This window comes from Notechis scutatus, chromosome 6, assembly GCF_049901735.1.
Source record: "Notechis scutatus isolate UNSWTSFEM ecotype Mainland chromosome 6, rNotScu1.2, whole genome shotgun sequence".
Taxonomy (NCBI): Eukaryota; Metazoa; Chordata; class Lepidosauria; order Squamata; family Elapidae; genus Notechis; species Notechis scutatus.
Genome location: NC_142014.1, coordinates 6,001,606 through 6,022,564, shown reverse-complemented (window position 1 = coordinate 6,022,564; position 20,959 = coordinate 6,001,606). Strand labels below are relative to the sequence as shown.

Genomic DNA, 20,959 nt, shown 5'->3' with positions numbered 1-20,959 from the left:
TTTATTGTTGTTTCTCATAATTCCAAATCTCCATTTCTAAAAACTGAAATACTGAAGCCAAAAGAACCTCTCCTTTCTTGTGCATCTTCTTTGTACTTTTTAAGTTCCATTTTCAGTTCTTCTAAAAGTGGAGCCATTTTAAAAAGTTTTAAACAACCACCCGATTGATTTTAGTCATTCAAAACAATAACCAAGAATCCAGAAATCATCAAGTAATCCAGATAGTCCCGAGTTATATCTTCTTATTTCTTTTTCGACTTTCTCTTCCTGGGGTTTTTGTTGCAATATTTCAGTTAGAATGTATCTTTGGAAGTCTTGTTGAGATTTTGCTGTAAGTTCTTTTTAATTCCAGGCAGTCTCCTCCCTTCCAGATCCTGCCCTTTTATTCTTCCTCTCTCCTTTCCTGTTTTCAAAAGCTTTTAATTATCCAGAAATCTTTATTATCCCTTTGACTTTTTATTTTCAGCATTAAATGCCTATTGATGTCAAAGTGGATTTTTTCCAATTTCTTGCTTAAGTCTCTTAGCTGTCAGTATAGGAAAAGGAGAAAACCAAATCTTTTCCCTTTTCTCTCTCCTTCGCAGCTTAAAAATCTTCTTAGGGAACAATGTTATTGTTTTTAACAGTTTCAATTCCAGGGTACCTTATTTGTTGCTTTTGCTGTTTGACCCGGTCAACCAAAACTTTCTTTCTTATCTTCCTCCTACACATTCTTTTCCGGTCGAGTTCTTCTTTGTGGTGGCCATTTCTGACCACCGCTGCAACCGCCTTCAGGAAAGGGAGTACTGGCCAGCTGGGGAGGAGAGATGTGGCTCTCCTCAACCCTGTTGCCAGTCTCCCCCTCTTCACCACCTCTACGGGTGGCTTAGCCCGAAACCAGCCAGCTCGGGCACTCCAGCGGCAAGCACGGATCAAAGCCTCACAGAGACAAGGTTTTGGTCTGTCGCTGAAGAAGCTCAAACCGGAAGTCCAGACTGGTATTTTTAGATAATGTTATCTTTTAATTTTCTCCCATATTAATAGTAAAGCCTCTCATATATAGTACTTCCTGAAGTACCCATGTGTTTTTAGTCCCTTGTACCATAAGAAGGCATGCCATCCAAGTCATGGCCTTCTAATGTCAATAATCTAATATTCCTTAATGTTATCCATTCCTTAACCCACATCAATGTTGTCACCTGATAATATAGATCCCAATTGGGTAAGCCAAAGCCGCCTCTTGTTCTAGAATCTTGCAATAATTTTAATTTAATTCTCGCCTTCTTTCTCTGCCAAATATATTTCAATACTATTTTATTTAAATCTTCAAAATATTCTTTCCCTAATTTAATTGGAATTGTCTGGAACAAATATAAAATCCTTGGTAATATATTCATCTTAATTGTAGGTATTCTCCTATTAAAGATAATTGCAGATTTTCCCATTTTGCCAAGTCTGTCATAATCTGTTGTTTGAGTTTATAATAGTTATCCTCTTTAAGTGTACCACATCTAGCTGTTAAATATCTTCCTAAGTATTTAACTTTATTTGTGACCTGGATCTTCAAAATCTCTGCCAACTCTTTCTTTTGTTTTTCAACTATGTTCTTCATCAAAATCGTTTTGTCTTTTGTATTCCTTAATCTTTTCTATCAATGTAGACAATTTTTTTAATGGATCCTCCAAAATAAAACCCAGGTCATCTACAAATGCTTATAATTTATATTCTTCCTTCTTAAATTTCATTCCCTTTATTTCCCTATCTTCTCTAATGTTTCTATTTACCGTATTTCTCCAACAATATGGCCTCCCCCAATAGGAAGTCCCAGCATGTTTTATCAGCATAAAATCAAATTAAGCCCCTCCCCCAAATTAAGGCCTATATTAAACATGCAAAATGGGGGGGGAATGGCAGGGGGGCTTGCCTTTAGGAAGTACTTTTGTTGCATACTCGGATATGGTGCTGCCTGCATTGACTTTGGCGTTGGTGGGGCACTTCGTAGCAGGAGACCTTCCGTCACTGTTGCTTTCCCTTCTCCCATGCTGCCGCGGCGTTTAGAGCAACACTGCAGCATTTGCCACAGCCACACGCAGCCAGCCAGGACTCCTCCCTGCAACCGGAGCCCGGCAGAGACACTCGGCTTCAGGCACTCCTGTTGCCGCCTTCCCTTCGCCTTCGAAGGCAAAGCCAATTCTTTTAAAAATGACGCCTCCCCTGCCCGAGAGGGCAGCCCAACCCCACGTGGGGAGGTGAATCTCCCGGGGCCTCAGCACAGGATCGGCCCACCCCAGCAGAAGCGCCCAGCCGCCATTCCTGCCTGGCGCCAGGCAGAGCGCGAAGAGCTTCACCTGGGGTGCCCAGCACAGGTGACAGGCGGGCCCTCCTGCCTGGTGGCAGAGCTCTCACCAAAGCAGTGAGCACCTCCCCGCCAGGCCCTCCGCTCATCCCACCAGGGCCGTGCCAGAGCCATGCGGGCTGGGCAGAGCCGGGAAAGCAAGCCGTGGGTGCGCGCCCACCTGCCAAGCGAAAGAGCCGGGCCGACCCGAGCTTGGCTTCCTTCTATACAAAAACTAGAGGAACAAGGTATAAAGATGAATTGGTTTTCATATGCGCAAATACATTCAAGGTATGATAAAGATTCTAAAACAGAAGGTTTCTATGATAAACTGACTTAGATAAGATTTTGACAGGTACTGATGAAAAGGTGATTAAAAATTGTATAGATATTTATTAGAAATTAAACTAGAAGAAGAACAAGTTAAAGAAACCATGATTGCTTGGGGGAAGAATTTTGGATATGGGATTGATCTAGAGAAATGGCAAAAACTGTGGATTCAAAATTATAAAATGACAATGTCAACAGCATATAAAGAAAATTTGTATAAGATGTTTTACAGGTGGCATTTTCCCCCGACAAGAATAGCAAGAATGTTCAAGAATAAATCCGAAAAATGTTGGAAATGTCATGAGACACCTGGCTCATATTACCATATGTGTTGGACATGTGCGGACACTAAAAAATATTGGACTAAAATCCACACGTGGTTGGAAAAAATGACAAAAAAGCATATAGATTTGAAACCAGAGATATTTTTATTGGGAATTTTACCTGAAATATATAGTAAAGACTTGAAATACCTGTTTGTAAATGTATTAACAGCGGCTAGGATTGTATTTGCTAAAAACTGGAAAAATGAGAAAACACCATCACAGGAGGAAATCATTAAGAAAATATTGGAATGTGCTGAAATGAGTAGCTTGACATTTGAAATTAGAGAACAAGATGATAAACAATTTTATAAAATTTGGGATCTATTCTATCAATGGTTAGAAAATAAAATATAGTAATGAAATATGTAGATTCTTAGAAAATAATAAATATATAAAGATGTATTGTTTTCTTATATCTACAAAATGATTTTAGGATAGATTTGGGATGATAATATTAACCGTCATAAAACAAATTAAGTAAAATATGATTATTTCATAAAACATGAATGAATAAAAGTATAGTCGAATGATTGATTAATAATGATATTAATGTATTTAATATTTGATTGAAAATACGAGAGTATATTCAATGTAATTGTAATTGAAGACTACGAAATGGAAGCACAAAAAAATCTGTAAACCAACCGGCACACTGTATATATGGAAGATGGCTTGATGTTTTTATGTTTTGTTTGTTTATGTTTGTTTTAAAAAACCAATAAAAAATTTTTAAAAAAGAAGAAAACTAAGATCATCGCATCCGGCCCTCTCAATTCCTGGCAAATAAATGGGGAAGAAATGGAGATAGTGACACATTTTATTTTCCTCGGCTCCAAGATCACCGCAGATGGAGACTACAGCCAAGAAATTAAAAGATGCTTGTTCCTCGGGAGGAAAGCTATAGCAAATTTAGACAGCATATTAAAAAGCAGAGACATTACTCTGGTAACAAAAGTGCATATAGTCAAGGCTAAGATTTTTCAGTTGCAATATATGGCTGTGAAAGTTGGACCATAAGAAAGGCTGAGTGGCAAAAAATGGAGGCCTTTGAACTATGCTACCAGAGAAGACTCCTGCGAGTCACTTGGACTGCAAGGCAAACAAACCGGTCAGTCTTGGAGGAGATCAACCCTGACTGCTCTTCAGAAAAAGATCCTGAAAATGAAACTCAAATACTTTGGCCACCTAATGAGAAGGAAGGACTCACTGGAGAAGAGCCTAATGCTGTGAAAGATTGAGGGCAAAAGAAGAAGAATGGGACGGCAGAGAATGAGGTGGCTGGATGGACTCACTGAAGCAATAGGCGTGAGTTTAAATGGACTCTGGAGGATGTCCATGGGGTTGTCCATGAGGTCGCGATGGGTTGGACACGACTTCGCAACTAACAACAACAACAATTTAAACTTTTTATAAAGTTGTGCTACATCTGCTACTCTGGTAATGGTAAACATAACTAGAACACAGAAAACTTAACCTCTATGAATTTTCTTTCTTCGCTTATCATAAAATCTCACCCACTATTGTGTTACTGTATTTTTGCAGTTTCATACTTAAAGCAGGTTCTTTTATCAATAAGCCTTCAGTCTCAAATGGTGGTACTATACTCAAATTTTTTATCATTAGAGGTTTCTTGATATTATCTGTGAATCTGCTTATTCATTGGAAGACAGGAGACACACTTATTTATCAACAGCAAGTGTCTTGAAATACTTTTTTTGCATTCACTTTTTTGACCGCATAGAAATGTTTGATTGAAAAACTGCTAACTGAAAATTAAAAATAAAAAACCTTGCTTATATCAGAAGTGGGTGATGTTAGGGGGGAGGGGTTGTTCGGGGGAAGGTTTCTATAAATATACTGGTTTTGTTCATCCCATAACTGAGAAGAAGCACCTTCAGGATTTTTCAAGGTCCTTGACCTTGCATGCTATCCACTCCACTTTCCATTGTGAGAGAACAGCTGGTATTCTAAAGGCAATTTGTCATGTAGCTGGGCTTGAAATATCATTGCTGTTCCTTGATTGGGTTGATAAATAATTTTCCGTGTACATCTGAAGTTCCACAGCTGCTTCCTCCTCATTGAAACCTTGCTTTCTCGTGTAAATTTAATGGTTTTTCATTCTTTCACACCCATGGACTTGTCTAGTTGAAAATTTTAGTTTCATTTATCTCAGTTTCTGTCCTTTTCTCTACTTTGCATTTATGTAATATGCTATAAACTTTTATCCAAATGTTAAAGAATTTATTGTCTTATTTATCAATTAAATTTATTTTCAGATTTTTATCATTTCCTTTTCCAATCATTAAACCATGCATGTTAATTCAGTGTGATATATTGATTTGTGTAAAGAAAGAGAATCGGACTCCATCCTCTCCTCTCAGAATTTGGAATTTTATCCAGGAATGCCTATCATAATGAGTGAGAAATCATCTTGGATAATTGATATAGGAAGGCATTAAGTCCAGCACTCTAATTTTTTTTCTCATGCTGGAGGGTATAGTTATCACATACAAATTGTCTAACTTCTTCAAAACTAATCTGTTGCCTTCAGGTATGCTGAAAAATGCCAGTTTATCATGTAATTTGCTTAGCTTGCTGACCACAAACATGATGTCTGAATGTGCATAATTTTTTGTTAATTTCCTTTCACAAGTCCAATGATATTTGTATATAGTTGAAATAACAGATGAAGCCACATGTTAGTTAATTCAAATTAAAAGAAATGTCAAGATTGAACTAATTTAAAAGAGTACATAGCAAAAGATAGTGTTGGAAGAAATGTCCATCTGGGTTCAGTTCCAAGTGGGGAAAAGGACACTGGATTCATGGAAGTTGCTTGGAAAGGTTTATTGATGAACAGGATCACATACCTTGGAGATCCTGTGAAAAGGGAAGAGATGATGAGAGTCCCTGGGTTTTATGCCCTCTTTGGGCTTTGAGCTTGCTTCCTGTTCCTATGGCAAGAAATGTAACCTGATTGGTTGTCAGACTCCCATGGGGCCATGCAGGGGTAGCTTCGTTGGATCTTGCTGGGTGATGCAATCTTCCCAGGTGCCGTGTGGTAAAATGGGTAGCGGGCTAATCCCATCATGTCCTGATTCCATCATCCTGGTGCTGAAAGGAGGGGCAGGGAGCTGCAGGAAGCTGCTTTGTCTTTAAAAAAAAAGTTTCTCCTTTTCTCATTCAGGGAAATATAATATTCTGCCTTTTTAATATATCCTAGAATATTTCATTCTTCTAGGAGAGAGGTGGTTGCTAACTTTCTACAATAGCCAGGAGTCTTCAAGAGAATAGAGTAGAATAGAATTCTTTATTGGCCAAGCGTGATTGGACACACAAGGAATTTGTCTTGGTGCAAATGCTCTCAGTGTACATAAAAGAAAAGATATATTTGTCAAGAGTCAAGAATCATAAGGTACATCACTTAATAATAGTCATAGGGTACAATAAGCAATCAAATCATACCAGGAAACAGTCAATATACATCGTAAGGATACAAGCAACAAAGTCATATAGTCACAAGTGGGAGGTGATGGGTGATAAGGAGTGATGAGAAGATTAATAGTAATAGTAGTGCAGATTTTGTAAATAGTTGGACAGTGTTGAGGGAATTATTTGTTTAGCATTCGGGAAAAAACTGTCCTTTTGTCTAGTTGTTCTGTTGTGCAGTGCTCTATAGCGTCGTTTTGAGGGTACGAGTTGAAACAGTTTATGTCCGGGATGTGAGGGGTCTGTAAATATTTTCATAGCCCTCTTTTTGACTCGTGTGGTATACAGGTCCTTGATTGAAGGCAGGTTGGTAGTAATTGTTCTTTCTGCAGTCCTAATTACTCTCTGAAGTCTGTCTTGTTGGGTTGCAGAACCAAACCAGACAGTTATAGAGGTGCAGATGACAGACACAATAATTCCTCTGTAGAAGTGGATCAGCAGCTCCTTGGGCAGTTTGAGCATTCTGAGTTGGTGCAGAAAGAACATTCTTCGTTGTGCTGTTTTGATGACTTTTTGATGTTAGATGTCCATTTTAGGTCTAGTGATATGATAGAACCTAGAATTTGAAGGTTTCTACTGTTGATACTGTTGTCTAGTATTGTAAGAGGTGGTAGCATGGGAGGGTTTCTCCTAAAGTCTACCACCATTTCTGCGGTTTTGAGTGTGTTCAGTACCAGATTGTTCAGTTCCAGACTGATTACCCTCTATACTACCTTGTTTGAGCTTTTGTAATTGGCTTCAGCTGTAGCCATATACCATAATTTATGGATATATTCCTGCTCATTTTGCCTTTATGTTGACTTCTGATAGGTAGCTTCCAACTCTGTATCTAAAGGTTTTGGCTATCAGAAAGCACACTTATATCTAAAGAGTTATTCAATCTAAGTTCAGATTAATGACAATTAAAGGTAAGAGTACCAATGCTGGTGGTTCTGTTCATCATTAAACTATCTTTCCAATTAGCCTCCATGTTTCCAGTGTCTTTATCCCAGCTTGGAACTGAACCAGATGGATATTTCATCCAACAATTTTCTTTAAATATGCAATATAATTTAAAAAAATCTACTTTGTGAACCATAAATTATTTTATTGATGAATTTCCCCCAATGCTATTAAACAAATATCCCTTTTTATAAAAATTATATTATTTATATAATATTATATTATTAGATTATAAAAGGAGGCTGTTACTGTATCTATAAATCTAGTTATGTGAAATTTCAGTGCAAATTGAGGTGCTTTTGCTTACAATAGCACACTGTTAAATATCAAACATGTGATTTTTCTTTTGTTAAAATATGGTTCAATAGAATTTAATATCTTTTCTAGCAATTGCAAGTTTTCGAGGAACAACCCCTCATGGTTTATCACTGGAGATTGGAGACACTGTTCAAATACTAGAAAAATGTGATGGTAAGTGTTGGAAAAGCAAGCAACTGTCACTTGACAAGAGACTTCAAAATCAACTCACCTAGTTATACTAAAGCAAATAGAAATGTTTGCTAAAGTTGAAAACCTATTTCAAAATAATAATAGCCAAATTTAATTTTCTATGAGCAAAATGTTATTGAAAAACAGATGCTTTAATAACAGTAAAATTTATCCAGTCTGAAAAGTCTCAAAATAAACTATCTAGGTTGTTGCTGTAAAAAGATAGCTCTAACTGCAAGAAAATAATTATTCTGTATATAGTATTTTTATTCCATATTTTTATTCCAGCAATAATTATAGATTAAGATTTGATTGGGGTATATATTACTTCTTTATAATGAACTGTTAAACTCTTTCCTCAAAAAGATTAGTTTATGTTTTTGAATTAAGTTCATAAAGTTGTGTTAGATTGAGCGTTACTGTATGAAGGTACATATATTTGTATAATGTAATGACATATAGGGTAGAAAATAGAGTGCTGTAGAAATACTACAATACTCTGGAGTTATTTTGCTAAGTCTTTGTCACATGCATGCAAAGACAGTTAGGAGCAGCTTCTGAAGCAGAGATGCAAGTGTGTAAACATGATTACCCCAAGATTAATTAGGATAGTTTTTAAATCTGGATTTATTTAGTTCTAGCCACTAAATTTGAGTATATTTTCTTTCTATAATGTTAAACACGGAATTAAAGATATTAAATTATAGTGCTTAAAAGAATTTTTAAACTATTGAAGCACCTGTGTCACTTCTTAAACTTGCATTGTTCTTTATGTAGAAATGCTATTGAATGGTATGAATCTGATCTGCTTGTAACTGATGATACAGTAGTAGTATTCTATAAATACCTCTGCCTATTTTTGTTATTTGGGGAAGATACATAGAGGTAAAATTTCATACTAAATATATATGGAAGTTGAACTATAGTTTCTTAAGTTGTATTTCTGTTGTACTTTTCTCTTGATAAACTGATTTTTAGTTGGAAACTGCCTAGAGAAGTCAGGCACTCTATAAATATAGTAAAATGAAATATAAAATATTTCTTTTCAGGCTGGTACAGAGGATTTGCCTTAAAAAACCCACATTTCAAGGTAAATTAATTTTTGTTTCTAAATTAAAATGTGTATGTAAACTTGAGGTATTCATACAAAAGTAAAAGTACATCGCTTATTGAGCAGTCATATAAAATGTATGCCAAGTGGGAATAATGTTTATGTCTAGGATAATTATTTGATAAGAGCTGAAGGGAAACTATAGTTCACTATGGACTATGCTAAGATGCACTAAGAAAAAAACTAACTCTACTTGTGTCTCTCAACGCCATTGCTGCAATACCTAGAAACACCACACCCCAGGGTCCTGTTGGATTTTAGCCATTAATGTGTAATTCTGTAGTGCAAGTTTTAATGTTGTCCATGCTTTATAAAATAAAGGTCAAATATGGCTAAGGCATTAAGTCTTAAAGTACTTACTTTGAATAATTTACCTTCCCCACTCAAAGTAGAAAATGTCATTCATTTTATTATTGGTAAGGTCACTACACCACATCAACTCCCTTGCTTGGAAGTCTGATTTTATAAAGTTGGCGCTCCAGTGTCAACTGTCCAACTACTGAACCCAAAATAAGGAAACTTTCTTGGGAACTTTGAATTTCCAAAAGTAAATCTTTATTGGATATACCATTTTGGTTCCGAATAATCAAATCCAGCTCTTGTTTTCTAGCTTGCTTCGTTAAACAATAACTTCCCTTTCTCCCCACCCCTGGGTGATCACATTGTCCAATTATGAGATATCCTTTTGTTATGGGAACAGTCCATCTTTTTTTCAGGTACCTGCAGTTGGTGACCTTGATGGTTGCCAGGGTCTCAAAGTCCAAGCACACATTCTCAGCATTCCATTTCCCCCTTCTCTCCCCACTGTTCATTGTCAAGATGACAAGTATTAAGGTTTGAAAGAAGCAAAGCAGTTCAATCTTGGAATGCTGACCCCCCTCCCTGAAGGAAAAGGACATCTGGAAAATATTAAGCATAGATTAATTCCATACCCAGGTAGTTTTTGTCTTCATTAATCTCCTCAGTCATTGAGGGTATTTTGCATGGAACCTTCTTACTAACTTGTTCGCCCTAACATTTTGGGTCCCTACTTACTCAGCTGAGGGATATTATTTCCATTGCATTAAGTATTGTAATTTCACCTTAAAGTACTTTGAATCCAGAACTTTTACCTCCTGGATCTCATAGTGTTCCTACCTCCCCACTACAACAGGAGATGGAGACTTCCCTTCAACTGGCCTTATCTTGGAACAGGGATGTAAAACTCAAAGCTTGAAACAAGTGAGTTCACTGCCCCAAAGTATTGTCTGCTTGCAAACACTTTTCGTGCTGTCCCAATCTTGGTATGGAAAGCATTTGCAAGCCGAGATTATGGGGCAGTGAAATCCCTTTCTTGAAACCTCCATCGGCTTGTAAACATTCTTTGGGCTGAAACTGGAATGATATGAAAGGCATTTGAAAGCCGATGGCAGGCTTCCAGCAAGGGATTTCACTGCCCCAAAAACTCATCATCATGGGTGGCTGAGGAGGGTGCCTGGGGAGTCCAAACAGTACTGCGCGAACTGCAACAGGGAGGGGGGTGAAAATGGGAAGCTGCTGGGGTCAATGGACAGGCAGCAATGGGCAGAGGCTTCACATTTTGACCTCTCTCTTGCCTCTGTGCCTGGATTCCAGCCTAAAACCAAAAAGGCAGTTCGGCTGCTCCATCACCGTGCCCCAGCACTGTTCAACCCTCCCCAGCTACGCTCAAATGCTGATGCTCTTCTGCCCCCCCAGACTTTGGTACTCATCCTGGATCACTCCTCCCAGCCTTGCCTAGCCCATCACAGGTGCCCCTTGATGTGCACGACATTGAGTTGACTACACCCATCCAGTCACGTGACCACCCAGCCAAGCCTGGCCCTTTGAGGGTGACCATAATGCTGATCCATCCCTCAATGAAATTGAGTTTGACACCCTACCCTAAAGGACAATTGAAAGCTGTTTTCCACTTGTCGCCCTCTTTAATTCTCACTCAGTAGTACACTTCTCTCAAGTCCAGCTTGGTGACCAGGTATCCCACCATGTCCTTCATAAGGGAGAAGGATCCATGTTTTCCACACAGACCCCATTAATCCCCCCAAAATCCACACATCTTTCTTTTCTTGCACTGGAGCTGCCATTCTAAATTTTTCTGGTTGGATGAAGCCTCTAGCTAGATTTTTATCCCTGAAGCTTCTGAGTTCCTCCATCTCCCTTGAGGACGTCGATGACATCTTTGGTTTGGCCCATGCAGTATTTCAATGGTGCAGTCCCATAGAGGGACTGATCCAGACTCCACTACAGCATCAACCTACCACTCTGTTCTGGACATCATTAGGTTGCAACTCTCTTGGAGGCATCTGAGTAGACTGTGTTAAAGACAGTTAAAGAGAGTTGGTTTAATGTCAGCTGCCTGTCAACTGTCCAATTAGTGAACCCCAAACAAGAAAACACTCTGAGGAGAATTAAATTCCCAAAAGTAAAACTTTATTGGATACACCATGTTGGTACTGAAGAAACAAAACCAGCTCTGGTTTCCCCATGCAAATGCTTGGCCTATTAAACAATACTTTCTCCTCCTCCCCATCCCTGGTTGATCACATTGTCTGATTATGAGATGGTCTTTTGTTATGAGAACGGTCTTTCTCAAGCACCTGCAGCGGTGACCTTGCTGGCTCCATGCTTTCACAATCTCGGCATACATTCTCCACATTTCATTTCCCTTCCCCCCCACCCACTTCATTGGCAAGTTGAAAAGCATTAGGTTTGAAAGTGGTTCAATCTTGACACTGTCCACCTAGTGAACCCAAAATAAGGAAACACTCTATGGGAGCTTTGAATTCCCAAAAGTAAAACTTTATTGGATACACCATTTTGGTACTGAAGAATCAAAACCAGCACTGGTTTTCCCATTCAAGTGCTTGCTAAGTTAAACAATAACTTCCCTTTCTCCCCACTCCTAGGTGATCACATTGTCCAATTATGAAACATCCTTTTGTTATGGGAACAGTCCATTTCTTTCTCAAGCACCTGCAGTGGTGACCTTGATGGTTGCCAGGTTCTCATGGTCCATGCACCCATTCTCAGAATTCTATTTCCCACTGCCCTCCCCCCACTTCATTGTCAAGTTGAAAAGCATTAAGGTTTGAAACAAGCAAACTGGTTCAATCTTGACACTCATCTGTTATCTAGCCTTAAATTAAAGAGGGGTTGGTGATATATCCCAAGATGGATGTCATGACACTCAAAATATCATTAAAAGTGCCCACTTACTTTTTTTTTTTTTAAGTGGGTAAAATAAGATTATAATCAAATCTCACATATTAGGAGACAAATCCACTAAATGATTGAGTTGAATTTAAGCAACCCCTTTCTCTTGCCATACAATAACAATATAATACAGTTCAATATTGAGTAAGGGGATGTGGAATCAGTTATTGCGGATACTATCTCTAGGGAGCGGGGTGGGGGGATTAAAAAGTGCTAAGCATTGGAAGTCTAGAAAAAATATCTCACACACACACACACACACACACACACACACATATATATATATGTTATGTCCCACCTTCTAAAATAAACAGTTAAGGCTGAAAGCAGCAGTCCTTGTAAAGAAAGGCAGCAAACAGGAATTTTCACAGATAGCTCCAATAAGTAGAAGTTCCAACGAATTAAATCCAAATCCCAACAAGATATTTCAGATCAAAATCCTCCAAACTGTGCTCCTCAGTTCTCCTTGCAAATAGACACTTTGTTCCGGACAAAGTGCAAAGTCATATCTCTCCCTTTATAGAGTAACTAATTAGTCTAATTGCTGGTCTGCTCTCCTACTGTATCCTCGTTGGTTCCTCCTTGTCAGGAGACGTCTTGTCCTGACATCTACCCAGCAATCATCCAAATTATCATCTTCTTCACCTGAAGATATCATTGGTTCCTCATTATCACCCGTTCCCGGCTGACCACCTAATTGAAGGGTGGAGGAGTTTGAAGGTTCAAGCCGATCTTGCAAATCAAATGCATTCATCTCCTCCTCATCGTTAGAACTTGCTGATTCATATAAGTCCTCCTCGCTGGAGCTGTCATTCAAAAAACCTGTAGCAGATGCCGGAATCACAACACTATCCTCACCGCAGGGCCTTCCCCGGTCTGGCGATCCGGATGCGGTTTCAAAGGGAAGCGTGCATGAAAGTCTCGAAGCAGATCCGAAGCATGAAGTGTAGACGCATCCGTCCAGGAACAAACCTCCGAGTCATCTACCCTCCTCCTGACCAAATACTGGAAGCGACCTTTGAGCCAACGGGAATCAAGGACGTCGACCACCGTATCGTCAACAGCAGGCTCCTCAGAAGGCAATGATAACGGACCCGGTTCAGCAGAATCACGTAATCGACAAACAGAAGAATCAGGAATCAAAAGAGATCGATGAAAGACGGGTGAATACGCATGGATCGTGGCAAAGTGAGGCGGTATGCCACGGGATTAATAATTGCCTCAATCGGGAACGGACCAATAAACCGATGATCAAGTTTTCTAATAGGGCGATCGACCTTCAGATGTTTTGTAGATAGCCACACTTTATCACCCACAACTAACGGAGGTGTATCTCGGCGGACCGATCTGCAAACCGCTTATAATCTTCTTTTGCCTTGTTCAATTGTTGTATCAGTAGACGGCGAACTGCGTGTAGTTCTTCCAAAAACTCTCGGGTCTCAGGAACCGGGAATCCATCATAGTTAATGGGAAGAAACGCGGATGATAACCCATATTTGCAAAAATGGCGTGACACGGGTGGAGGTATACTGCCGAGTTGTTAAACGCGAATTCTGCTAACGGGAGGTATTTCACCCAATCGTTTGTCGCAAATTAACAAAATATCTCAAATATTGAGTAAGAATCCCAATCACCTTCTCCGTCCCGCCATCAGTTTCCGGATGAAGTGCGCTGGCCGCTAAACATACTTTCACTTGCAAAGCCGCCATTAACTGTTTCCAAAATTCTGCCGTAAACTGGACCCCACGATCAGAAACCACTCTATCAGGCAGTCCATGTAGACGGAAGATATGTTGCAAAAATAACTGAGCCGTAGTGCGGGACGATGGTAATTTCCGACAGGGAATGAAATGGGCCATTTTAGTCAACATATCCACTACCACAAGCACTGTTGTGAACCCGATGAAGACGGTAAATGTGTCAGAAAGTCCATAGAGATCGCTCCCCATGGTCTACTTGGAGTCGGCAAGGGTTGCAAAAGTCCAGGAGGTGCACCGGATGCTGCTTTCGCTTGCCTACATTGAACGCAAGAAGCGACGTAAGAAGACACATCATGACGAACTCGAGGCCACCAAAAAGTCCGAGTGACCAAATGCAAGGTCTTGTGTAATCCAAAATGACCAGCGGCTGGGTTATCATGACATTGTGTCATGATGAGAGCCCTCAACGGTCTGGTAGGCACATATAATAAACCCCGATATCAAGCAGATCGTCTTCAAAAGACCATGGAGAAGTTGGGCCAATGTCCTCCCGTCTCTGCTGCGTCCACGCATCCAAACGTTGCGCCTCTCGTAGTTGGGCCCGTAAATCTACCGGTTCCTGCAGTACGGCTAGAGATTCCGGTGGTAACACTGTCCGTAAAGGAAGAGGATCTTCGGCACAAGTATACTCCGGTTTCGAGATAATGCATCCGCCCTCCGGTTCTGACCACTTGGAACGTAAGTAACCGAGAAATTAAATCTGGCAAAAATAACGACCAACGAATCTGCCTTTGATTCAATTTCCTAGCCGTGGTCAAATGTTCCAGGTTCCTATGATCTGTCCGAACCTCCACCTTGTGTCGAGCTCCCTCCAAATGATGTCTCCAAGTCTCAAAAGCAACCTTAATAGCTAACAACTCTTTTTCCCAAATGGTATAGTTATGCGTTCCGAAGCTGTAAGCTTCCTAGAATAATAAGCGCAAGGAAACAAAAGAGCGCCATCCTCCGAAGCTTGTAACAGCACTGCTCCGATAGCGACATTAGAAGCATCTGTCTCGACCACAAATGGGCGATCCGGATCAGGATGCTTCAATATGGGTTCAGTTATAAATGCTTTTTCAAAGTGTCAAAAGCCTGTTGTTGTGGAGGCCCCCACACAAATGGAACCTTCTTACAAAGAAGCTGGGTTATGGGATCCATTATCTTCGCAAAACCTGGAATGAAAGTCCGATAATAGTTGGCAAATCCTAAAAGTCGTTGCACATCTTTAACCCGACGAGGAGCTTCCCAACTACACAACGCCTCAACCTTTTTGGGGTCCATAGCAATGCCCACAGGAGAAATAATGTGTCCCAAGAATTCGATAGACGACTGAAAAAGAAACATTTTTCTAATTTAGCATAAAGTTTATGTTCCCGAAGACGCTGAAGCACTTGACGCACCTGCTGAAGATGTTGCTCTTTAGATTTTGAATAAATCAAAATGTCGTCCAAATATATGACAACAAACTTATCCAACATGTCTCGAAAGATATCGTTCATTAAATGTTGAAATACAGCAGGAGCGTTGGTCAAACCAAATGGCATAACGGTGTACTCGAAATGACCATAACGAGTGCCAAAAGCCGTCTTCCACTCGTCTCCCTTACGCATCCGAACCAAATTGTAAGCTCCACGTAAGTCAAGTTTCGTGAAAATTGTAGCTTCCCGTAACCGCTCCAACAATTCGGAGATGAGCGGTAAAGGATAGCTATTTCTCACAGTGATAGCATTTAAGCGTCTATAGTCACAACAAAGACGAAGTTCTCCCGACTTCTTCTTGACAAAGAGAACGGGTGCTGAAAGAGGGGATGACGAAGGTCGAATAAATCCCGAGCTAGATTTTTATTCAAAAATTCTCGAAGTGCAACTAGTTCAGGCTCAGACAAAGAATACAACCTCCCCTTTGGTAATGGAGCGTCCGGTATCAAATCCACGGGACAGTCGTAAACACGATGTGGTGGTAATTGATCTGCCTCCTGTTCACTGAAAACATCGGGAAATCCGACAGCTCTGAAGGAATCGAGGCAGCAGAAGCGACAATATGTTGGCCTGCGCAGACATGTCTCAGGTGGTCCACACATTGCAGGCTTGGAAAAGAAACAGCGTTCTGCGCCCAAGCCACCAACGGATCGTGTAGCCGCAGCCAGGATACTCCGAGCACCAAAGGAAGATGGAGGTTCAAGTGATATAAAAACTTATCGCCTCCTCGTGATCCCCAATACGCATACGCAGTGGTTGGGTGGCAAAGCGAATAGGTCCCGACTTGAGTTCGCGCCCATCTACGGTTTCCACCTGCATGGGGATTCACAGGCACTAAAGGAACTTTGAAATGTTTTACAAAATCATAATCCATAAAGCTAGTCGTAGCCCCTGAATCCACCAGTGCCACGGCAGGGATTCCCTCCTTCCGAGATTGCAAGAATATGCGAGTGTCCAAAAGTAAATGTCGAGGAGGGCCAGAATTAACTTCAGCAATTTGAGATGAAAGTGAATACTGTGCCCGACCTAGGGTTTCCCTGAGGTCGGGCCTACCCTGCTTCCCGACGGACCAGCAATGGGTTTTGATACAGGTCCACGAGTCCCCTTCCGAGTGCAGGAATTTGCAAAATGTCCCGAACCCCCGCAATAAAGGCACAAACCTTCCTGAAATCTTCTCGATCGTTCCTGAACTGTTAAACGAGGGCGGAGTGCGCCTATCTCCATCGGCTCCTCTGCTGGAATTCTGGATTGGAAAACCCTCATAGACGGGTGCGTGAACGAGGAAACACAGGTGGCTCTGCAACGGTCCGTTTACACCCACGATGTTGTAGGCGAGCTTCAATACGTAAGCATTGAGTAATCAATGTGTCCAAAGTTGAAGCACGCTCTGCATGAATTAGTTCATCCTTGATAATGTCGGACAAACCCTCTTGGAATGCTGCCATGTGAGCTGGTTCATTCCAGGTGGAGTCCATACACAACAAGCGAAATTCTGCAACGTATTCTTGCAATGAGTGTTTACCTTGAATAATATCCTCAATTTTCTGTCCACAGTTTGAGATTTAATTGGATTCTCAAACATAACGTTCATCTGTTGAATAAACCCCTGGAAATCGTCCAGTAATGGACTAACTTGTACTAATAAGGGAGTAGCCCATTTGGCAGCCTGCCCGGTTAACAAACTAATAATAAAGCCAATTTTAACTTTCGATCGGTTGGAAAATCCTCCGGCCTCACAGAAAAATACAATTGGCACTGACCCAAAAATGTTGAAAACATGTCCGTTTGCCCAGAAAATTTATCTGGCATAGCTATCGAATTTTTCTCACAGGGGGTGCAGGGGAACTCCAGCTGCAGCTGAAACAGTTTGAGAATTGGCAACGAACGATAATAATTGTGTTACCTGATTTTGAAGGGATACGTTGCTCTGAAGTAATTGATTTATTTGCATCTGTTGCTGCTCCACCAATTGTTGCATTTGAGTTGAATCCATCGTTGCAAAGATGGTCTGTTAGGTCCGGAACAAAAATGTTATGTCCCACCTTCTAAAATAAACAGTTAAGGCTGAAAGCAGCAGTCCTTGTAAAGAAAGGCAGCAAACAGGAATTTTCACAGATAGCTCCAATAAGTAAAAGTTCCAACGAACTAAATCCAAGACTCAACAAGATTCTTCAGATCAAAATCCTTCACAAAATAATTCCAATAAGTAGAAGTTCCAACGAATTAAATCCAAATCCCAACAAGATATTTCAGATCAAAATCCTCCAAACTGTGCTCTTCAGTTCTCCTTGCAAATAGACACTTTGTTCGGACAAAGTGCAAAGTCATATCTCTCCCTTTATAGAGTAACTAATTAGTCTAATTGCTGGTCTGCTCTCCTACTGTATCCTCGTTGGTTCCTCCTTGTCAGGAGACGTCTTGTCCTGACATCTACCCAGCAATCATCCAAATTATCATCTTCTTCACCTGAAGATATCATTGGTTCCTCATTATCACCCGTTCCCGGCTGACCACCTAATTGAAGGGTGGAGGAGTTTGAAGGTTCAAGCCGATCTTGCAAATCAAATGCATTCATCTCCTCCTCATCGTTAGAACTTGCTGATTCATATAAGTCCTCCTCGCTGGAGCTGTCATTCAAAAACCTGTAGCAGATGCCGGAATCACAACACTATCCCTCACCGCAGGGCCCTTCCCCGGGTCTGGCGATCCGGATGCGGTTTCAAGGGAAGCGTGCATGAAAGTCTCGAAGCAGATCCGAAGCATGAAGTGTAGACGCATCCGTCCAGGAACAAACCTCCGAGTCATCTACCCTCCTCCTGACCAAATACTGGAAGCGACCTTTGAGCCAACGGGAATCAAGGACGTCGACCACCGTATCGTCAACAGCAGGCTCCTCAGAAGGCAATGATAACGGACCCGGTTCAGCAGAATCACGTAATCGACAAACAGAAGAATCAGGAATCAAAAGAGATCGATGAAAGACGGGTGAATACGCATGGATCGTGGCAAAGTGAGGCGGTATGCCACGGGATTAATAATTGCCTCAATCGGGAACGGACCAATAAACCGATGATCAAGTTTTCTAATAGGGCGATCGACCTTCAGATGTTTTGTAGATAGCCACACTTTATCACCCACAACTAACGGAGGTGTATCTCGACGGGACCGATCTGCAAACCGCTTATAATCTTCTTTGCCTCGCTGGTATTTGTATGTGGATCTTTGGTTATCGGGTTTTTCTCCACGTAAGATTGGAAGTATCTAGGCAACGTTTGATGAAGTCTCATTCATCATCTTCAGGCTTCTGTCTTCAGCTCTGTGCTTCTCAGAGTGAATGCAGAGTGAGAAGCACAGAGCTGAAGACAGAAGCCTGAAGATGATGAATGAGACTTCATCGAAACGCTGCCTTCAGATACTTCCAATCTTACGCGGAGAAAACCCGACAACCAAAGATCCACATACAAATACCCATGAAACCTCAGAAAATATATATATATATATATATATATATATATATATATATATATTTTCATTCATTCGTAGATTTTCATGGGTACAGGTATGCGGGTCTTGGCGTGTTCGGGTCTTTTCCCATGTAAGATTGAGAGCATCTTGGCAACGTTTCGATGAGGTCCCACTCGCCATCTTCAGGCTGGTGCTTTCGGCTTCATGCTTGTGCAAGCAAAGCGTGATCGGAGCTGCCGTCTCCCTATATATACTGGTGGGGAGGTTGGCTGTGTTGTCATTTCTTGATTGGTTGATGGAGTTGATGTTTGCAGATTAGCTGGCTTTTTCGTAAGAACATGTGTGGCTGAGGTATTGGCTGTGTGTCTATCAGCCTCCTGTGTTGTAACAACCTGGGTAATGGGCTGTGTGATGACCTTCTGAGTTCTATTGTTGTGGCATCCTGGGTCTTGTGCTGTAATCTCCTGGGTTGTTGGCTGTGTTGCAACATCCTGAGGTTTTGTGGTGTAACCTCCTGAGTTCTGTGATGTGATATCCTGAGCGGGTGGCTGTGATGTGACATTCCGGGTTTTGGTTTGGCTCCGAGTTTGAGGCCTGGATATGTGTTCATGGCGTGTGTCCGTTTGCTTGGTTTGTGGGTCGGGGTGTGTGGCAGCTGGTGATGCAGCTGTGGTCTGGTTTCTGGATGATGGTTGTCTTTCGTCTATGGGATGGGTTTGGGTTTGAGTCTGGTGAGGGAGAATGGTGGTGGTGTCATGTGTTGTTTTGGGTCCGGTGTTGGTTTTCGTGGCTAGGACTCATTTGTTGATAAGGGCTAGTTTCCAGATGTCTGGTAGGTGGGAGGCATCATCCCGTTTATTCATGTTATGGGGGTGTTTCTTTATTTTGATGGCTTCCCTGATTATTCTCTTGTTGAAGTGTTCAGTATTGGAGATTAATTTGGTTTCCTCAAAATTAATGTCATGTCCTGTGGCTTTAAGGTGCTGGAAAAGAGAGGAAGTATTTTCTTCTTTTCTGACTGCATTCTTGTGTTCTGCGATGCGTGCATTTATTCTCCTGTTGGTTTGTCCAATGTCTGTGGCTGGACAATTGCTGCATGGTATTTCATAAACTCCTTGGTTTTCTAGCTGGATCTTGTCTTTGGGGTTTCTTAGGATGTTGGCTATTTTTGGGTCAGTGCTGAAGGCTGTCCTGATATTGTGTTTGTGGAGAATTTTGCTGATTTTATCTGTGGTGCCTTTGATGTAGGGGAGGAGTGCGATACCGTTGTCCTGTTCTGTGTCTCGGTTTCTGGGGGTGTGTCTCCCTTAGGATTAGGTTGGTAATTGTGCTTCTTTGGAATCCATTGAAAATTAATATGTTTGTGAGGGTGTGTAATTCTGTTCTCAGGTGGTCATTGTCGGCTAGGCGTTTGGTTCTGGAGATGAGGGTCTTGGCTACAGAATTGATCTGTGCAGGGTGGTGATGGGATTGTGCATTTAAGTAGCGGTTGGTGTATGTTTTCTTCTGGTGGATGGTGTATCCTAGGGAGCCATTGGGTTTTTTGTAAATTAGGACGTCCAGGAAGGGAAGTTGGTTGTTGACTTCTGTTTCCATGGTGAATTGTATTTTGGGGTGTAGGCTGTTGAGGTGTGTGAGGAAGTTGTCCAGTTTTTCTTTCCCATGTGGCCAAATTACAAAAGTGTCATCTACAAATCTAAGCCAGAGTTTGGGTTTGTATTCGGATTTGTCTTGAGCATTGGTTTCAAAGTGTTCTATGTATAGGTTAGCGATGACAGGTGAGAGGGGTGATCCCATAGGTGCTCCTTCTATCTGATTGTATCTTTGTCTATTGTAGATGAAGTATGTATTGATTAGGCAGTGGTTGGTCAGATCTAGGATGTGCTTAGGGGGTTGTATTTGTTTTGGATGGCTGTCAAGGCGTCTTTAATAGGTACTTGGATGAAGAGGGATCAAAGCTCACGAGTAGGTCGCGGGGTTGTAGGTTTTGTTTCTTTATTGTTTCTATGAAGTGGAAAGAGTTTTGTACGTGTGAGGTGATG

At 41.0% G+C, this 20,959-nt stretch overlaps 1 protein-coding gene across 3 annotated transcripts in view; it reads left to right on the top strand.

The window, feature by feature from the left end:
* The window catches only part of DOCK4 (dedicator of cytokinesis 4), a 368,535-nt gene that overhangs the window by 58,229 nt on the left and 289,347 nt on the right, over positions 1 to 20,959 (top strand). For 2 of the 3 annotated variants that reach the window (XM_087969279.1, XM_087969278.1), the window contains exons 2-3: positions 7,789 to 7,872; positions 8,940 to 8,980. The exons of the other annotated variant lie outside the window; for it this stretch is intronic. In XM_087969279.1, the coding sequence (XP_087825405.1) occupies positions 7,789 to 7,872; positions 8,940 to 8,980 (125 nt within the window). The remainder of the gene's footprint in view (positions 1 to 7,788; positions 7,873 to 8,939; positions 8,981 to 20,959) is intronic. 3 annotated transcript variants of the gene reach the window in all.